Here is a 19,866-nt window from a genome sequence, read left to right on the forward strand (position 1 = left end):
CGCACGCGCACACACACACAAATCAGGACTGTAAAAGCCTTCTTAGAAACTTGACTTTCTTATTTTGCAACAGAACAATGAATTATGAAATGTTATGTTTGCCATTTGTGAAATGTTGACTCCATGAAATGTCATGAAAATGTTCCATTGCAGTGGCAGATTCTCCACTAAACTTTCATGTGTATGCACGTTTTAACAGTGTAAGCTAGGTAACATTTCATTTGAGGTATTCAATTGTACGTGTTGCATTGATTGAATTCTGACCTTAGAATTTCAACAAACATGGGATCCAGATTCAATCTGATTAGTCTCTACCAAAACCTTCTCTAAGCTGGTAACTTTCCACTGTGGTCTCACCGGCCCCCCTGGTGTGGAGGCCGCCGCCTTCCCAATTTAAAAGCACACTCCCTGCGTGCTGCTCTCTCTCTTCCGCTGCTCTTCCGCTGCTCTTTGGCTCCCGCTTCTTCGCTGCTCCTTGGCTCCTTCCTGGTCTCCATCGGCGCGGCTGCCAGACAAAGGGCTAGCCCAGCTAGCTTAACCTCCAGCACACGGCAACGCACAGAAGCCATCGCGTGTTGCGACAGGCGCAGCGAAACACGCTGCTTTTGGTCCCTGCACAAGGCTCAAACGGATGGTGCCTTTCGAGGCACACCAGGCCTAAACCAAAAAGGGCCTCTCCCAGCCAGCAGGTTGACCCCGTGACGCTCAGTTGGCCAGCCGGACGACCTGTCTCTCCCTCTCCTGAACTGAACCTTCTTCATCCCTTCTTCAAACGAGCTTGGCGAGTCTCCATCCAGGGTCCTGCTTCTCAGACCAACCCCATCTGTAAGTGCAACTTTGCAGGCCTTTGCCCTAGTACAAATTGGTGCAAACTAGGTTGATTGTGGGTCCCATGTTGGTTTGATTTAAGAAGTCTATCACCTTGGTTAAGACCGTTTCTCTTTTCTTCTTTTCTTCTCCTTTGATTATTTTTTTTATTATTTTAGTTCTCGTTTCATTTCCTATCATAGTAGTTAGTTTTGCTTCTTGAAATTCTAAGTAGATTATCCCACCTAGGTTAGAGAATAAACGTGCACAAAACTCAACCCCTGGTTTACTGTGTGTGTGTTTCATCAATTTATAGTGACCTCTAAGCTGAACAAAGAACTCACAAAATTGTAGTAAGGGCACAACCTTCATTTTAATGACTGATTCAACGAGGTTCTCATCTGTTATCCTGATAAAATTATCAAAAAGAGATGTGGTGCTCCGCAGGCAAGCTCAACTTAATTTAAATATTAAGTTTGAGTCTCCTTCAATTAATGAGCCAATTGATTATTAATTTAATAATTAACAATTATTGATTTAATAATTAATTGGACCGATTTCCCTTACAACGTACAATTGAATACCTCAAATAAAATGTTACCTAGCTTACACTGTTAAAACGTGCATACACATGAAAGTTTAGTGGAGAATCTGCCACTGCAATGGAACCTTTTCATGACATTTCATGGAGTCAACATTTCACAAATGGCAAACATAACATTTGATAATTCATTGTTCTGTTGCAAAATAAGAAAGTCAAGTTTCTAAGAAGGCTTTTACTGTTCTGATTTGTGTGTGTGTGCGCGTGCGCGTGTCAATCAGAGCATTTGTGGCTGTTTGTGGGGGATGTTCTTGTGCTCCCCACCCCCCACAGTGGCATGTTCAGGCCACAGGAGCTCAATTCCTTTGGAACTGAGGTTGCAAAAAGTTACAACCGGCCGATAATCGTTACAGATCCTCCCTTTGGCGATGGAAACGTTCTTCGACAGAACGTTTCGGTCGGCACTTCTAGACGTGGCATCGGCAGGTGGACAGGTGAAGCACAACAATGCAGTTACCAGAGTACAAAGTTGGTGCAAACCCACCCCTCACCTCCCTTTGCTAAAGCTAGACTCGGCAGTTGGCTATGATGTTATCTTTCCCTCTAGGTCTACACTACGTGTCGTGTATAGAGTGGAAGGGGAAAGTAACAGACGCAACAGGAGAAGAACACGAGAGTGAAAAATAGAAGTCCAATAGTTGTCTAGAGGCCTGTGTAGGAATGTCATGTCAATGTGACTGAAAGGGGGCACTTTCGGTTCTTACTATGACTTTGGATCTTTCTAGGGCAAAAGAAAGCTGTATTAAGGGAGCATGCAGGCCGAGAAGACGTTCTCACAACTGAGCTGTTGATGTATCAAACAGATTAGTGCAGCATGTCAAGTCTCAGCGCGGTCACACCTTGCGTGTGAGCGTGCTCTGGTTGGGACACCGAGAAGAAACAAACTGTCTCGTGGTTAGTTTGGTTCAGCTTAGCGTGATGCTAGGCAGATTGAGGACTAGCGTAGTCCTTTTGGTTGTTATGTCGGGAGACGGTAGATTGGTAATTTGTTTGCTACGCGTTGTTAGGCAAAAGGAATCTTGGTCGTGACTCGCGTGTTTCGCCATTTTCAAGTTAACGGTGTTTGGACTAACAGCGTTAGCAGTTAAGGTTCTTATTTTAAATAAGAAGCTAAGAAAAGCAGTAGCTAAAAGCACATTTCTTACCAATCGCTTTAGTCGTTTGGGGAGTCTGCTGAAGATCATTTGAGTCACTGTACACTTTCTAGGAAGTTTGTTTATGCACATGGTGTCATAAGTATGAGTGCGAATGGGTGAAGCACAAATTTAATTGGCTATTCAATGGCGTTATGGCGGTTAGGTTTGGCCCTAGCCACTTTAAATATGTCGTTAGCGCATTCATACACAACAGCAGCAAAAATGTGTTAGCCATTAGGCGCCAGGGTGTCTGAAACCACTGTTTGGAAAGGGACCGTTTGGGTCCTGCATCAGTTGGAAAGGCAAATGCACCCATAGGTGCCTGATGGGTGGGAGCCAAAAGCTCCAAGTCATCTTGGATGAACCACAGGAAGAATCAAAGGTGTATCTTGTACCTGCTGATGGTGGTCAACAAAGGTGGGCGAGGTTCGTCCCTCAATTGTAACCAAGGAAGTGAGGTCATGGAGGTTGGACCTGATTGGCTGGTCCAGTCCTGTTGTGATGACCTCCCTTTGACAGCTATGTGTCATGTCATGGGCGTATGATGTCATGACCCCCCCTTCGGCTACGTGGAGCCACGAACGGCAGAGATGTGCGGTCCACGGAGGAGCAAGAAGAAAGCCCATGACAGGAAGCAAAAGGTGACCACCAAAAGCGAATGTCTTGGCATGAACAGGTGAGCCGTCGACAGGCGAACGAGGAAGACACGCGGCGGCGGTGAGCCACACAATGAGCAAAAGTAAGAGAAGAACAATGGACTGCAAGTTCATTGAAATCAGATAAGTGTTGTTGAGCACAAAGGCTGACAACGTGTGGCCCAAAAGAAGTACTGCACGCGCGAAAGCGGGGGCAGTGAATGGCAGGACAGTGGTGTGCACCATCTGCATTGCAAGGGTGGGCAGGGTGGGTAACAAATTGCTCAGAAGCAGATTGCAAAGAACAACCACTGTGTTGTTTGGGTTGTTCGATGACAATTTCAAGTGTGATTTCAAGTTCAAAGTCCGCGGTGAAGCTGAATGGTTTGCTTCAAAAGTGAGGACAACGGCCTCAATTTGTGTCATGCATAGCTCAGAGGTGCAATCCAAGTCGCGTTCCGTAAGGTGGCAGAGTTGCACACCCTGAGTGGGACGTTCAACTTGGCCGAGGGGAGAGCTGGTGTTGCGAAGGTGACCTCTTGAGGGCATCTCGGGGACAACAGGCATGGTCCCCCCTTGAGTTGGGTGAGAGTCCTGGTGTGAGTTTTGTACACTCCGAACAGGTTCACAAGAAGTCTCTGTTAGGCTTACCGCATAACAATTGGCAGTTTTGGTCAGCGGTGCTGCTGGCAGAGGCTGCCGCACCTGTGACCAGATTTTGCGTCGGTCGTAATCTATCAGGGGCTTGAAGCGGCCCAGCAGATCTTGACCAATGAGGAGCGGGACTGATTCCACAGCAGACACGTACACAGGGTGGACCAATTTGTGTGGTCCAATCGTCCAGTGTAACGTTGCCATGGAGTCCAGATGGGTGTTAGTCAGTGCAAATGCACCGATCTCCAATGAGCAGTGGTTGACGCGGAGCGTCCGGCCACTGTTCTTCAGCATGGCTTGAAGTTGGTTGAAGAGCGTGTTGGACATTACTGTAATGTCAGCGCCAGGATCAACCAAAGCGTCATAGTCCAATGTTTGTTCAAGTGTCGTCCTCAAATAGAACTTACGTGATGCACCTTTAATCTTGAGGTTACCTAAGAGCTGTTTGAATGGTTGATTCGACTCGGTAACAGGTGCACTGGCAGAAGGCAAAGAAGGTGCTGGATCCAGTTGGACTGAAAGAACGGTGTTGTCCGACACCTCTGGCTCATTGATGGCTGTCGGCTGACTGTCGTTGGACAATTTGCGCAGCCCATCAAGAACTTTTGTCCAGATGTTGCTGTCAATTGAGGAGTCACCTGACGTGGATGGGGGCTCCTGAGGACTATTTGTGCGGGGAGGTTTCTTTTTGCGAGGTTTTGTTTTCGCAAAGGGTTTCTCCCGTCCACAACCACGGCTGGAGCTATGACTCAACCGCGCAGGTGCACTGCGGCCGTACTGGTGCTGCTGATGAGAACCATTTTGAGGCCGTTGTGCAGGATTTGATGGGGAAGCGGCGATGTCATCGTCGCTTTGCTGTGATTCGGACTGTCGTTCGACCTCGTCTGAACCACCTGCAACATGGTAAACAGAGGATTCCACTGATTTAGCAGCGTTTTCGCGTAAAAACACAAAGGCCTTGGATGCAAGTTCACGTAGCTCTAGGCTACTTAGCGTGCGAGGACAAGTTGTCACACCCAAGAGGCGGCTTGTGTTTGGGTGGAGGTTGTTCAAAAATAGTGTTTTGAATTCTACCTGTTCTTCCATGTTGGGTTCGTTACGATGCCCAAAGTATGCCTTGCGCAGGCGACTATAATACAGGCTGGGTGATTCCTTTCGGCCTTGTTTTACTGACCAGGCAGCAAGAAAGCTCATTGCTGATACTGGGCCATCAAATTCACGAGACAATGCGTGACACAGTGCTCGATAATCATTCAAGATGTGGATCGGCTGGCGGTCGATCCAATCACTTACTTCTCGAGTGGACGTCAATTTCATGAGGTAAATCTTGTCTTCCGTTGTTGCCTGTGGGAATCTCCTCAAATGAAAATCAAGGTCTTTGAGGTACACAGAAGTATTATCAGAGCAATCTTGTTTTGGCTGAAATTTCTGAATGTGCTTGGCAATCGTGTCTAACTCTTTTGTAGACATGCCTGGTTGCGCCACATGATGAGGTGAAGAAGCATCTGCTTGTTGAGCAGGAGAAGGAAGGTTGGCAGCAACTGGAGACGCACAAGAAGGCGTGGCGCCTAGCGGGGGTGCCGAAACAAGAAGTGTGCTTCTTGGTGGAAGCACAGAGACAGGTGAGCTTGCTCCTCTCAGTGACACTGCAGAGGGAGGGGGCCCCCGTGTGTGTTGAGCGGCAATTGGAGAAGTGCTTGCCATGGAGCGAGTGGGAACCGGAAGTGGCACAGGTGGCTGAGAAGCAGGTCCAAGATTTGCAGAGGAAGTCTGCAGCACATCAGACAACGTGGCAGCGTCTGAAAAAGGAACGGGTGCGTGCACCACAAGTGGATCAAAATGCAAAGGAGAGTTCACCTGAGACAGGTCCTGAACGGGGACCTCCAAAGCAGTGGTTTGGGACGGTGTCAATGGACACCTGGTGTTACCTTGTGGGACTTGCTGCAATTTCAATTCAGCCTGGGATGACTCGTCATCCCGGCCAGTGTTGAAGGATGGATGCTGCAATCGCCGGAGTTTTTCTTCCATTGCCATCAACTGAGATTTCAAGCGAAACGTCTGCCTTTTTCCTTCAATGCGTTCATTTTTCAAAAGTCTAATCTTTTGAGTTAATTCCGCAATTTCATCATTCGCGAGAGCTAGCAAGTACTTGTCAAATTCATGCTCAGTTTGGAGATCAATCCAATGGGCTTCAGTGGGCTGATTTGATAGTTCTACAATGCATTCTTTTAGCTCACGAATTTCAGATGTGGCATTATGCCAATTTTGTTCATGCGGGCGGGCAGTTTGTGTACTCACTTTGAGTTCCTGTGTCAATTTTGTAACTTGGTTTCCCAAGTCCACGCGGTCAGATTCATGCAACCATGCTTCCAACTCGGTTAGCTTGCTGCTAACTTGGGCGTGAATTTGCTGTTCTGCTGTCAGAACGCTTTTCACTTGTTCGAGTTCATGGTCACTCAATTTCCACCTAGCCACTAAATTCACCATTAGTCGGCTGAGGATTTGTGCCATATCTTCGTGGGTTAACGACCCTTGTTGAGCGTCGCAAACGAGTTGCGCAATGTTGGTGTCAAGAATCTCTGCGCTAGCGCTGGCTGTCGCGTCGGCATAGCCTGGAATGAGATTGTTAGTCACGGTCGCAAGGGCATTTTCCAAAGCATCCATTGTTAAAAGTAGCGTTATGATATCCAAGATATGCGTAAGCTCACTTTACTCAATTTGGAAGGACTAATTGTTAGCCAATTAGACAATGCTGGAAATGCTTAATGCTTAAAGATTGGCTTTTTGGGCTCAATTAGTTGATTCAAACTGTTTTACCAAAATTCTTAAGGCACAGATTAAAGGATGGTATCCAAATATGTTACCAATTATTTTAAATGGCAATGCATTAAATAATTGAGAACCCTCAACAAAGTATTGTGTTAAGCAATTTAGTCTGCTAAATTACTATTAACCACAGCATACATTTGAGGTTACAGGTTTTAGGAAACAAAAGTCTACTAAGGACAGTCACATTAAATTAAAATTGCATTTAATTCAATAGAGGTTTCCAAAAGTGCCTAAAAATTGGGTAAACACTTTTACTACAACGAGAAAAGCTATACACTACTGGTTGAGTGTTGCTTTTAATTAAAACAAAATTAAGTACTTGAAAACGGTGGTTAATTATTTAAACAAACTCTTTGGTTAGTCAATAATTAAAGTTATCAAGCGTTTTAATTTTGTTGGCAAAAGTTCCTCGGCTGCGGTACCGTGAATAGCCACAGGAGGACGCCGTCGGCGTTTAAAACGCAACGAGGCTCCTGTGTGTAGTATAGAGTCGTACTTTTGTTCGATCAATAAAGTTTTATGACTTTACCGCATAGACAAAACAACTCCGTCGCTCGTAAGTGACACAGAATGTGTCTTAAAACGAGTGTTTAAATACCTTGCACAAGTTTTAAAATCGTAGCACTTGGCAAGCAAAGTTGTTAGCAACACGCAGCTAACGTAAACTTTGTCAATGAGTGGCACGTCACCGGAAGTTGCGCGTGCGTGTGTCGCCAGCTGTCAATCTGTCAAACACGTTAAATTCACTCCTTACGGATAATCGCGCGTGTTGTTATGCGCGGCACTGACGCCGAATTATCAAGAAGACACTAATAATTATAATTTAAATAAATCAAGGAGCGGAAACCACGGAAACGTTTTAATTCCCATGGGTTTATATCGCGACTACTACTTACTGTAAAACGTTGTTAATTCATTAAACACGACGGAATTAATGAAGATTAAAAAGTGCAAAACGTACAAAAATATTAACCCTAAACTCAGTGTAAACACTTGGTGAAACAGGAGTAGGAAAAATATTATAATGTAACGTTTAAGAGTGGCGAAGACACGTGATGTTAAATTGTCTTAAATCCAGTAAGAATCATAGATTAGGACGGTACAGTAGTAATTTAAATCCCTCGATTAGTTTCAAATCACGGTAACTTGATTATTTAAATTATAAAGTGCTTTGAATGCGATGTTGAAGAAGGCAGACAGTGGGCTCACGGGGGGGAGGGGGCTGCCATGTGTTCCTCTTCACACGTGAGTTGCTAGAAAGCAGGAGTCAACTATACTAGCTGTAGTTTGGCAGCTGGCCGTGTAGCAATATGAGTATTAAGCAAACAGTACACTTTAGTATTAATCAGATGGAAATCTAATTTCAACAATTTAAGCGAACTGTATAACTAGTTATTCAGTGCTACAATTTGGCAGAGACTGGGCTCTCAGTGGGGGGTCACGTGGTGAGACGTGATCCTCTCTTGGAGGCCACAGCCAAATGAGGAGCGACTTGGAAGTCTGGCCGTTGGGCCCGCCCCTCAAATTAGTTTATTGGTCGACTGGTTTCAAGGGGTGGTTACCTGAATCCCAGTTAAGTTAAGGATACGCCTCCAAAGATGGCGGATCTTAACACGTGTGTTTTACACAAAAGGCTAGCAGTTTTAGCACCATGTGCCCTACGCTAAACCCGACAAAAGGGAGTCAACTTAACACCTTGGGAAGTGTGCTGTGACTCAAATGGTGGTCTGAATGCAGAATTTCGTGCACTAGACTATTTCCTCAGCCTAAAGGCTTGTAACGTAATCAGGTAGCTAAGCTGATTGCGCCACGTGAGGTTTGGAATATATTTTTAACCCAATCAGAATTCGTGACGAGTTAGAAAAAACATTCCCAGGCCTAAAAAGTTTTGCATGCAATAAAAAAAAAATGTGATCGTTACTCTTCCACTTTTGTGTGTGTAACATTCACATAGTCGACAAATTCATTCTCTTCTCAATAACTAGTCGTTAGACTGTTATTTAGTGCTTCAAATACACTGCTTTTATACAGCGGATTGGCTCTGGCATAAAGTTTTAGTTAGGTTGCTATGGAAACGAGCTGAAATTTTCCCAGAAGAACACGCTGCACTAAGCTGTTTTTGGATTGTTACATGTGTGTGTTTCACAAAATATGTAACATAAATTGGCCTCACACGGGGCACCATTATGTAAGGGAAATCGGTCCAATTAATTATTAAATCAATAATTGTTAATTATTAAATTAATAATCAATTGGCTCATTAATTGAAGGAGACTCAAACTTAATATTTAAATTAAGTTGAGCTTGCCTGCGGAGCACCACATCTCTTTTTGATAATTTTATCAGGATAACAGATGAGAACCTCGTTGAATCAGTCATTAAAATGAAGGTTGTGCCCTTACTACAATTTTGTGAGTTCTTTGTTCAGCTTAGAGGTCACTATAAATTGATGAAACACACACACAGTAAACCAGGTTTTGAGTTTTGTGCACGTTTATTCTCTAACCTAGGTGGGATAATCTACTTAGAATTTAAAGAAGCAAAACTAACTACTATGATAGGCAATGAAACGAGAACTAAAATAATAAAAATAATCAAAGGAGAAGAAAAGAAGAAAAAAAGAAACGGTCTTAGCCAAGGTGATAGATTTCTTAAATCAAACCAACATGGGACCCACAATCAACCTAGTTTGCACCAATTTGTACTAGGGCAAAGGCCTGCAAAGTTGCACTTACAGATGGGGTTGGTCTGGGAAGCAGGACCCTGGATGGAGACTCGCCAAGCCCGTTTGAAGATAGAATGGAGAAGGTTCAGTTCAGGAGAGGGAGAGAGAGGTCGTCCGGCTGGCCAACTGAACGTCACGGGGTCAACCTGCTGGCTGGGAAGAGGCCCTCTTGGTTGAGGCCTGAGGGTGCTTGGGAAAAGCACCATCCGTTGAGCCTTTGCAGGGACTAAAAGCAGCGTGTTTCGCTGCGCCTGTCGCTGCACGCGATGGCTTCTGTGCGTTGCCGTGTGCTGGAGGTTAAGCTAGCTGGGCTAGCCCTTTGTCTGGCAGCCGCGCCGATGGAGACCAGGAAGGAGCCAAGGAGCAGCGAAGAAGCGGGAGCCAAAGAGCAGCGGAGAAGAGAGAAAGCAGCACGCAGGGAGCGTGCTTTTAAATTGGGAAGGCGGCGGCCTCCACACCAGGGGGGCCGGTTGAGACCACAGTGGAAAGTTACCAGCTGGGGGAGATTTTTGGTAGACTAATCAGATTGAATCTGGATCCCATGTGTGTTAAGATTCTAAGGTCAGAATTCAACCAATGCAACACGTACAATTGAATACCTCAAATAAAATGTTACCTAGCTTACACTGTTAAAACGTGCATACACATGAAAGTTTAGTGGAGAATCTGCCACTGCAATGGAACCTTTTCATGACATTTCATGGAGTCAACATTTCACAAATGGCAAACATAACATTTGATAATTCATTGTTCTGTTGCAAAATAAGAAAGTCAAGTTTCTAAGAAGGCTTTTACTGTTCTGATTTGTGTGTGTGTGCGCGTGCGCGTGTCAATCAGAGCATTTGTGGCTGTTTGTGGGGGATGTTCTTGTGCTCCCCACCCCCCACAGTGGCATGTTCAGGCCACAGGAGCTCAATTCCTTTGGAACTGAGGTTGCAAAAAGTTACAACCGGCCGATAATCGTTACAGTACCAAAAAAAAAAAACTATTTCATTTCTCTAAGAGATGGCAGAAGACCTATAGCTATCGGGTGTGTTCGTAAATACACTGCTAAACGCACTCTTCCCCCTGATCACACTGCTCACATGGTTGTATTAGGTGTCAGGGTGAATTTCTGAATGTATGGAGCCACAACACTGACCATAAGATTTGATATTGTAAAAAAATGTCATTGTGGAAAAAGCTGCACTGACATTGAAACAAGTATTGGCATTGTAAAACAAGTACTGTATTGGTATTGTAAAATGTATTGAAAAATAAAATACAGACATGAAAAAAAACCCGCTATCTTCTTTAAGCGTATTTTTTTTGTATTATTTATTTTTCAAAGGCAATCTGCAGATTTTTTACACTTTTTTTTTCCGAGTGTCACGGGTTTTCAGTTTCACTTCTCTTCTTTTGAGTTTCACTTGTCTTTTTTTTTTTCAGTTTCAACTTATTGGCAGTGTTTTAACTTATTGGCAGTGCAGGGGCGGGGTTGTAGGTGGGGCTTTGACCACGAGAATGCCTTCCAGCTTTTCAGGAGAGGAGAGAGGACAGCGCCCTATGTCGGCTCAAGGCAATACCTGAATTCGCTGTGGCATATATTATGAATATTTAGCTAAAGTGCTAGGTGTTTTACTACAGAAACATTAACACTGACGCCACAAGGTTATATGTCGAAAAAACACAGACTTACAGGCGGTTTAGGAGTTCCTGGTGAACTTTTGAATCCATGAGTCTCCGACTATATGCCACAGCGAATTCGGGTATTGTCTTGAGACGACAGAGGGAGCGCTCTCTCTCCTCTACTGAAAAGCTGTAAGGCGTTCTCGTGATCAACCCCGCCCTCAACCCCGCCCCTCCATGTTAAAACACTGCCAATAAGTTGAAACTGAAAAAAAGAGAAGTGAAACTGAAAACCTGTGACACTCGGAAAAAAAAGTATGTAAAAAAAATCTGCAGATTGGCATTGAAAATCATAATATAAAAAATATACTGAAAGAAAATCACGTTTTTTTTTAATATCTGTATTTTATTTTTCAATACAACCTTTTACAATTCCAATACTTGTTTCGATGTCAATGAGGCTTTTTCCAAAATGACAATTTTTTTTTTTCAGTACCAAATCTTATTGTCAGTGTTGTGGCTTCAAATGAATCCCCCCCTCGCTAAATGACCCTTGTGTGACTCTTTCCAGCCATGGGAGAGACTGATCTATACAGGTTGGCAAACCAAACAGCGAGTGATGGGAAGGAGTGCAGGTTAGGGTAATAAAGGTTGGATGGAAAGTGTGTTGACAGATACCAGTAGTGTGATGGGAAGATGGAAAGAGTACTTTGAAGAGCAGATGGATGAGGAAAATGAGAGAGTACAAAGAGTAGAAGAGATGACTGTGGTGGACCAGGAAGTAGCAAAGATTAGTAAGGATAAAGGGAGAAGGGCATTGAAGAGGGTGAAGAGTGGAAAGACACTCGGTCCTGATGATATACCTGTGGAGGTATGGAAGTGTCTAGGAGAGGTAGCAGTAGAATTTCTGACTGGGTTGTTCAACAGGATCTTAGATAGTGAAAAAATGCCAGAGGAATGGAGGAGAAGTGTGCTGGTGCCTATTTTTAAGAACAAGGGAGGTGTGCAGAATTGTGGCAACTACAGAGGAATAAAGCTGATGAGCCACACGATGAAGCTATAGGAAAGAGTAGTGGAAGCTAGACTGAGGGCAGAGGTGAACATTTGTGAGCAGCAGTATGGTTTCATGCCAAATAAAGAGTACGATAGATGCATTATTTGCTTTGAGGATGTTGATTGAGAAGTACAGAGAAGGTCAGAAGGAGCTGCGCTGTGTCTTTGTAGACCTGGAGAAAGCTTATGACAGGGTGCCCAGAGAGGAACTGTGGTTTTGTATGAGGAAGTCTGGAGTGGCGGAGAAGTATGTTCAAGTGGTGCAGGACATGTATGAGGACTGTAAGACAGTGGTGAGGTGTGCTGTAGGTGTGGCGGAGGAGTTCAAGGTGAAGGTGGGACTACATCAGGGATCAGCTCTGAGCCCCTTCTTGTTCGCAAAGGTAATGGACAGGATGACAGATGAGGTTAGACAGGAATCCCCATGGACTATGATGTTTGCAAATGACATAGTGATCTGTAGTGAAAGCAGGGAACAGGTGGAGGAGAAGCTAGAGGCGTGGAGGTTTGCCCTGGAAAGGAGGGGAATGAAGGTTAGCCGTAGCAAGACAGGAGGCAGAGAGGAAGATGCTGAGGTTCTCTTTGGGAGTGACCAGGATGGATAGGTTCAGGAACGAGTACATCAGAGGGGACAGCACATGTTTGAGGCTTTGGAGATAAAGTCAGAGAGCCCAGAGTGAGATGGTTTGGACATGTTCAGAGGAGAGATAGTTAGTATATTGGCAGAAGGATGCTGAGTTTCCAAATGCCAGGCAGAAGATCGAGAGGAAGACCAAACTGGAGGTTTATGGATGTAGTTAAAGAGGACATGAAGGTAGTTGTTGTGAAAGCAGAGGATGGACAGGGTTTAGGTTAGTTTTGTTCCGATACCGATACTGGTATCGGCAGAGGTGCCGATACTGCATTAAAACAGTGGTATCGGTATCGGTGACTACTCACAAGTAACATGCCGATACCATTAATTCCAACGCTAATATCGGATTTTGAATGCAGCATCTTGTGTCTTGCTCATGCACGACATTCACTGATATGTGACATGTTCACTGCATGCCACTCTAAGATATCCTATTGGCCCTTGAATGCTCTAAACCAATTGGCAGGACAGCTTTTTCATGTTGAGGAAAAAAAAACTTAGGTATCGGTATGGTATCGGTATCGGCCGATACTGCAAAACTGGGTATCGTATCGGTATCGGGAGCCAAAAAACGGTACCGGAACGGAACAACACTAGTTTATGTGGAGGCAACTGAGTCGCTGTGGCGACCCCACAGAAGAAGAGAAGAAGAAAAACATTTAAACACGCTGCCACTGAAGGACAATGAATTTTCAGCAGTTTGTTACTTTAATGTCTCACTGCATCATTTGCACATTTATAGTTGATCAGGATTACTGCACTACTGGACACATATATTGTTTAAGGACTTGCTACACTTTTGTGTTCATATCCTAAATGTAGTATACAGGTATTTGTTATAGTGACTTTTCTGCTATAGTACGAGAGCAGCTCAAACGATCAGAGAACAATTACATGTGTAATTCTACATGATTCTGATTCTGTTCGGTTGCTGTGACACCCAACAGCACAGGGCGGCTTATGTGCATGTGGGAAAGCCCTCTTCCCCATAAAAACAAACAAACAAACAAACAAAAAATAAACTGACAGATATCAGCCAAGGTATTAAACGTAACTACAAACTGCACTGCCATTTCTTACAATTAGTGTATTTTCATCAAAGCAGGTCAGAGCGCTTCTCAGAAAACTGTCAATTGTTTTAAATTGTGGGAAAAAATATGTAAGCATGTGCTGCGCTTAACGTAAGTTCACATAATGCACAAACCTTGAGAGGTCTGTTTTGTACGCTCTTTGGGTTTCTTGCGTAAGTGGAGGCTGCTGCTTTTCTGTATGATATCCTCTAAGACCTCTTCTTTGCTCCCGGTAATTTCATCCTTTTTCAGCCTTCTGGAAAGCTTCAGCCCTGACACACTTTGTCTGTCATGGGATGTTGCTGAGTCAGCTCGAAAGAGCTGGACAAAAAAAAAAAAAGTTAAACACCTATGTAGGAAGTCCGTCAGCCAGTCAGATGGCCAATGTCTGAATACATACCACATACCTTTTCATGGTGTTCCAGGTCAGTGATATCGAGGTTTTCGGTGGTAGATGCTGAGTTCAATCTGTTGTCTTTGTTTTTGATCTTTCCCTCCTTGCCATTATCTGATGAGTTACTTCGTTCCACCAAGGGGTCTTCGTGGTCCCACAAGCCATAACGCTGTATACACATACAGAAAATAAAGATGCATATTTTTGTTTGCTCCTGTGAAAGCAACTCTTGACAAATAGTAGAAACTCCAAAGTCAAAAGCTTAATCATTTCCATAATTTGTGGGGAATTGAGGAATTGCCTCAAAAAGTGGAAAAAATACAGATAAATAAATCCAGATCTGACACCCAAGTTAGAATCAACTGTTGATCTTGCAGTTCATGAGTTATTATCTTCAATGTCAAGTACCATATTTTCCAGCCTATAAGGCTCAATCCCAATATCGCCCCTTACCGTTCATCTCGTCCCTCAGCCCTCGGAATGAGCGTTCACGACGACGAAGTTTCCCAAAGTCTCCGTAAATTGTAAGGGTAGGGTTACAGACAAGGGTCTGCAGGTCACTTTTCACAAAGATAGACGCCGACCTCCATAGGTTCTCCCCTACTAACAGTCACGCCGCCTCGACAACACAGGTGGAAGCAATGGCAGAAGTAATGGCGACACCAGGAAATAAAACGCAGGAGACATATAAATGTAAGTATGTCAGTATTTTTTGAATGTCATAGCAATGATAGTGGTTTTATTGACGATTCTATAATTTGGCAGAAATTGGCACAATTGCATGTTTTGGTAAATGCTCGCTATTGTTGCGTCTGTTACGTCACAACCAACACGTGGCTGCGGTGGCTCGAGGTGACGTAGTGGATCAGATAGAAATTACTATGAATATTTTATATCAATTATTCAATTGATTAATCAACTAATCTGATTCATTTTAATTTTGCAGTAAAGTGTATTAAAACAGCATTTTCCCCTGATTAACGTTTATTAACTAGTGATTGTTTATTTCATACAGTGATCAATAAAATAGATTGATGTACTATGTTACAAGTTCGGTCATTGTTTTCCAATGTAAAAACAGATGTTTGCAAATGTCCCACAGAACATAATAAGTCTTATTTCATCAAGGACTTAAAGTGAATAATTACTGTTATATGCTGATATCAGAGGATTTGATACTCAAGTGCGACATATGTACGTTTTTTTTTCTACCTAATTACATTTTTGGCCCCTCCGTGAGCCAGCACCTTACCGTGGTGGAGGGGTTTGTGTGTCCCAATGATCCTAGGAGCTATGTTGTCTGGGGCTTTATGCCCCTGGCCGGGTCACCCATGGCTTAAAAAGGTCCGAGGTGAGGGACCAGCCTAAGCACAGCTCATAGCACTCCTTATGATTAAAAAGATAAATGAAATTACGTTTCCCTTTCCCAGACGCGGGTCAACGACTTAACTTGTAGACGAGAGGTTAGCACCCTCCGCCTTCGGGTGGGGGGACGGGTCCTAACTGTTTGTGCACATGCACCAAACAGCTGTTCAGAGTACCCACCCTTTTTGGAGTCCTTGGAGGGTGTGCTGGGGACTCCCTCGTTCTGCTGGGGGACTTCAACGCTCATGTGGGCAATGACAGTGACACCTGGTGGGGCATGATTGAACCCGAAAGTTTTTTGTTATTGGACTTCTGTGCTCGTTACAGATTGTCCATAACAAACACCATGTTCAAACATAGGGGTGTCCATATGTGCACTTGGCGCCAGGACACCCTAGGCCGCAGTTCGATGATCGACTTTGTAGTTGTGTTATCGGATTTGTGGACTTATGTTTTGGACACTCAGGTGGAGAGAGGCGCGGAGCTGTCAACTGATCACCACATGGTGGTGTGTTGGCTACGATGGTGGGGAAGATGCGGTCCGACCTGGCAGACCCAAACGTATTGTGAGGGTCTGCTGGGAACGTCAGGCGGAATCCCCTGTCAGAAAGAGTTTCAATGCCCAACTCCGGCAGAACTTCTCCCTTGTCCCGGGGGAGGCGAGGGACATTAAGTGGGCCATGTTGCGCGCCACCATTGTTGAGGCGGCTGATCGGAGCTGCGGTAGTTAGTAGTTGGTGCCTGTCGCGGCGGCAATCCTAGAACCCGCTGGTGGACACCAGCGGCAAGGGATGCTGTCAAGCTGAAGAAGGAGTTTTGTCGGGCCTGTGGGACTTCGTAGGCAGCTGACACGTACCGGCTGGCCAAGCGGAACGTAGCTTTGGCGGTCACTGAGGCAAAAACTCGGACATGGGAGGAGTTCGGCAAGGCCATGGAAAACGACTTCCGGACGGCTTCGAGCAAATTCTGGCCCACCATCCGACGTCTCAGCAGAGGAAAGCAGTGCACCATTAACACTGTGTGCAGTGGAGATGGAGTGCTGCTGACCTCGACTTGGGACGTCATGCGTTGTTGATGGGAATACTTCAAAAACCTCCTCAATTCCACCGACACGTCTTCCTTTGAGTAAGCAGAGTCTGGGGACTCTGAGGCGGGCTCTTCTATCTCTGGGGTCGAAGTCACTGAGATAGTTGGAAATCTCCTCGATGGTAGGGACCCGGGGGTGGATGAGATCCACCTGGAGTTCCTAAAGGCTCTGGATGTTGTGGGACTGTCGTGGTTGACAAGCCTCTACAAAATCGTGTGGACATCGGGACAGTGCCTCTGGATTGGCAGAACGGGTTGGTGGTCCCCCTTTTTAAGAAATCGCCGCCTCTCACACCGGAGGGTGTGTTCCATCTGTAGTGTTCCAACTATAAAGGGATCACACTCCTCAGCCTCCCTGGTAAGGTCTTTTCAGGGGTTCTGGAGAGGAGGGGAGGGTCTGTGGGGAAGTCGAATCTAAGATTCAGGAAGAGCAGTGTGGTTTTCTTCCTGGTCGTTGAACAGTGGACCAGCTCTACACCCTTGGCAAGGTCCTCGATGGTGCATGGGAGTTTGCTCAACTAGTCCACATGTGTTTTGTGGATATGGAGAAGGTGTTCGACCATGTCCCTCTGGAAGTTCTGTGGGGGGTGCTTCAGGAGTACGGGGTACAGAGCCCCCTGATACGGGCTGTTCGATCCCTGTACGACCGGTGTCAGAGTTTGGTCTGCATCGCCGGCAGTAAGTCGGATTCGTTTCCAGTGAGGGTTGGACTACGTCAAGGCAGGCCTTTGTCACCGATTCTGTTCATAACTTATGGACAGAATTTCTAGGTGCAGCCGAGGTATTGAGGGGGTCCGGTTTGGTGGCCTCAGCATTGCATCTCTGCTTTTTGCAGTTGATGTGGTGCTGTTGGCTTCATCAAGCCATGATCTCCAACTCTCACTGGAGCGGTTCGCAGTCGAGTGTGAAGAGGTTGGGATGAAGATCAGCACCTCCAAATCCGAGACCATGGTCCTCGGTCGGAAAAAGGTGTTGTGCCATCTCCGGGTCGGAGATGAAACTCTGTCCGAAGTGGAGGAGTTCAAGTATCTTGGGGTCTTGTTCACAAGTGAGGGCAGGATGGAGCGGGAGATTGACAGGTGGAGCGGTCCAGTGTCCGCAGTGATGCGGACTCTGTATCGGATCGTTGTGGTGAAGAAAGAGGTGAGCCAAAAGGCGAAGCTCTCAATATACCAGTCGATCTACGTGCCGACCTTCACCTATGGTCACAAGCTATGGGTCGTGACCAAAAGAAAAAGATCCTGTGGCCGAAATGACTTTCCTCCGCAGGGTGTCTGGGCTCTCCCTTAGAGATAGGGTGAGAAGCTCGGTCATCCGGGAGGGACTCAGAGTCGAGCCACCGCTCCTCCGCATTGAGAGGAGCCAGCTGAAGTGGCTCAGGCATCTAGTTCGGATGCCTCCTGGACGCCTCCCTGGAGAGGTGTTCCGGGCATGTCCCACTGGCGGGAGGCCCCGGGGACGACCCAGGACACGCTGGAGAGACAATGTCTCTCGGCTGGCCTGGGAACGCCTTGGGATCCCGCCGGTGTTGCTGGTTGGAGAGGCTGGGGAGAGGGAAGTCTGGGTTTCCCTCCTAAAGGGACCTGAACTCGGATTGTCAGGAAGGGGTGGCGCATGGCTGTGATGGATGGACCCAGGTGCAGAGACATGACGGAGAGGGGAAGGTGAGGACTTTATTGTTAACAAATAAGACATAAGAGGATGGGATGAGAGATGAGGGACGAAACTTGGGCAACTTTGTAGAATGTGGAGCCGCTTGGCAGAAAGTGGGGCCGCTTGCCAGAACGTGGAGCCACTTGCCACAATGTGGAGCCACTTGCCAGAACGTTTGGCCACTTGCCAGAATGTGGGGCCACTTGCCAGAACGTGGGTCCACTTGCCAGAACGTGGGGCCACTTGACAACCCGTGGGGCCACTTGACAATTGGCAGACCGGGGGAAGACTTGGCTTGGACGTGGTGGGAGAACTTGGCTTGGACGTGGTGGGAAGACTTGGCTTGGACATGGTGGGAAGACTTGGCTTGGACATGGTGGGAAGACTTGGCTTGGACGTGGTGGATGACTTGGCTTGGACGTGGTGGAAAGACTTGGCTTGGCTTGGACTTTGGTTGACGTTGGGAGACTAGGTTTGCCATGGGGAGACTTGGCTGGACAAAGGGAGACCTGGCTGGGCAAGGGGAGACTTGGCTGGACAAGGGGAGACTTGGCTTGACGTGGGGGACTTGGCTTGACGTGGGGGGATTGGATTGACGAGGGGAGACTTGGCTTCACGTGGGGAGACTTGGCTTGGCAAGGGGAGGTTTGGCTTGTACGACGTGGGGAGACTTGGCTTGGACGACGTGGGGAGACTTGGCTTGGAGAGGGGAACAGCGACGACGACACGACCAGACACGACAAGACAAGACAGAACCTAACGGAACAAAGCTCCCACACAACACAGACTAAAAAACCAACACTAATGAGAAACTAACAAGACACACCTGGGAGACACAATAGGCAGAGGGCACTAATTGGTAACACATACTGGGAAGGGAAGACACGCAGGTGGATATGGTTAACGATAACGAGACAAGGGGAGACCAAACCAGACCATAGATGACTTGAACACCAAAATGTAACAAAAAAACCCAACCCCAGCAAACCGAAATGTGACACGGATAAGCGTCAGAAGTTGGATGCATGGTGTAGGAGCCAATTCCTAGGGCTTACATAGGACACTGTAAGGGAAATTGGTCCAATTAATTATTAAATCAATAATTGTTAATTATTAAATTACTAATCAATTGGCTCATTAATTGAAGGAGACTCAAACTTAATATTTAAATTAAGTTGAGCTTGCCTGCGGAGCACCACATCTCTTTTTGATAATTTTATCAGGATAACAGATGAGAACCTCGTTGAATCAGTCATTAAAATCAAGTTTGTGCCCTTACTACAATTTTGTGAGTTCTTTGTTCAGCTTAGAGGTCACTATAAATCGATGAAACACACACACAGTAAACCAAGTTTTGAGTTTTGTGCACGTTTATTCTCTAACCTAGGTGGGATAATCTACTTAGAATTTAAAGAAGCAAAACTAACTACTATGATAGGAAATGAAACGAGAACTAAAATAATAAAAATAATCAAAGGAGAAGAAAAGAAGAAAAGAGAAACGGTCTTAGCCAAGGTGATGGATTTCTTAAATCAAACCAACATGGGACCCACAATCAACCTAGTTTGCACCAATTTGTACTAGGGCGAAGGCCTGCAAAGTTGGACTTACAGATG

At 45.6% G+C, this 19,866-nt stretch overlaps 1 protein-coding gene across 1 annotated transcript in view; it reads right to left on the reverse strand.

Annotated features, from left to right (window-relative positions):
- Positions 1-19,866, reverse strand: part of piezo1 (piezo type mechanosensitive ion channel component 1 (Er blood group)) — a 286,359-nt gene that overhangs the window by 54,077 nt on the left and 212,416 nt on the right. Inside the window, exons 38-39 of the mRNA XM_077496131.1 lie at positions 14,160-14,315; positions 13,887-14,073 (exon numbers count right to left, since the gene is read on the reverse strand). Of these exons, the coding sequence (XP_077352257.1) occupies positions 13,887-14,073; positions 14,160-14,315 (343 nt within the window). The remainder of the gene's footprint in view (positions 1-13,886; positions 14,074-14,159; positions 14,316-19,866) is intronic.

Source organism: Festucalex cinctus, chromosome 14 (assembly GCF_051991245.1).
Source record: "Festucalex cinctus isolate MCC-2025b chromosome 14, RoL_Fcin_1.0, whole genome shotgun sequence".
NCBI classification, from domain to species: Eukaryota; Metazoa; Chordata; class Actinopteri; order Syngnathiformes; family Syngnathidae; genus Festucalex; species Festucalex cinctus.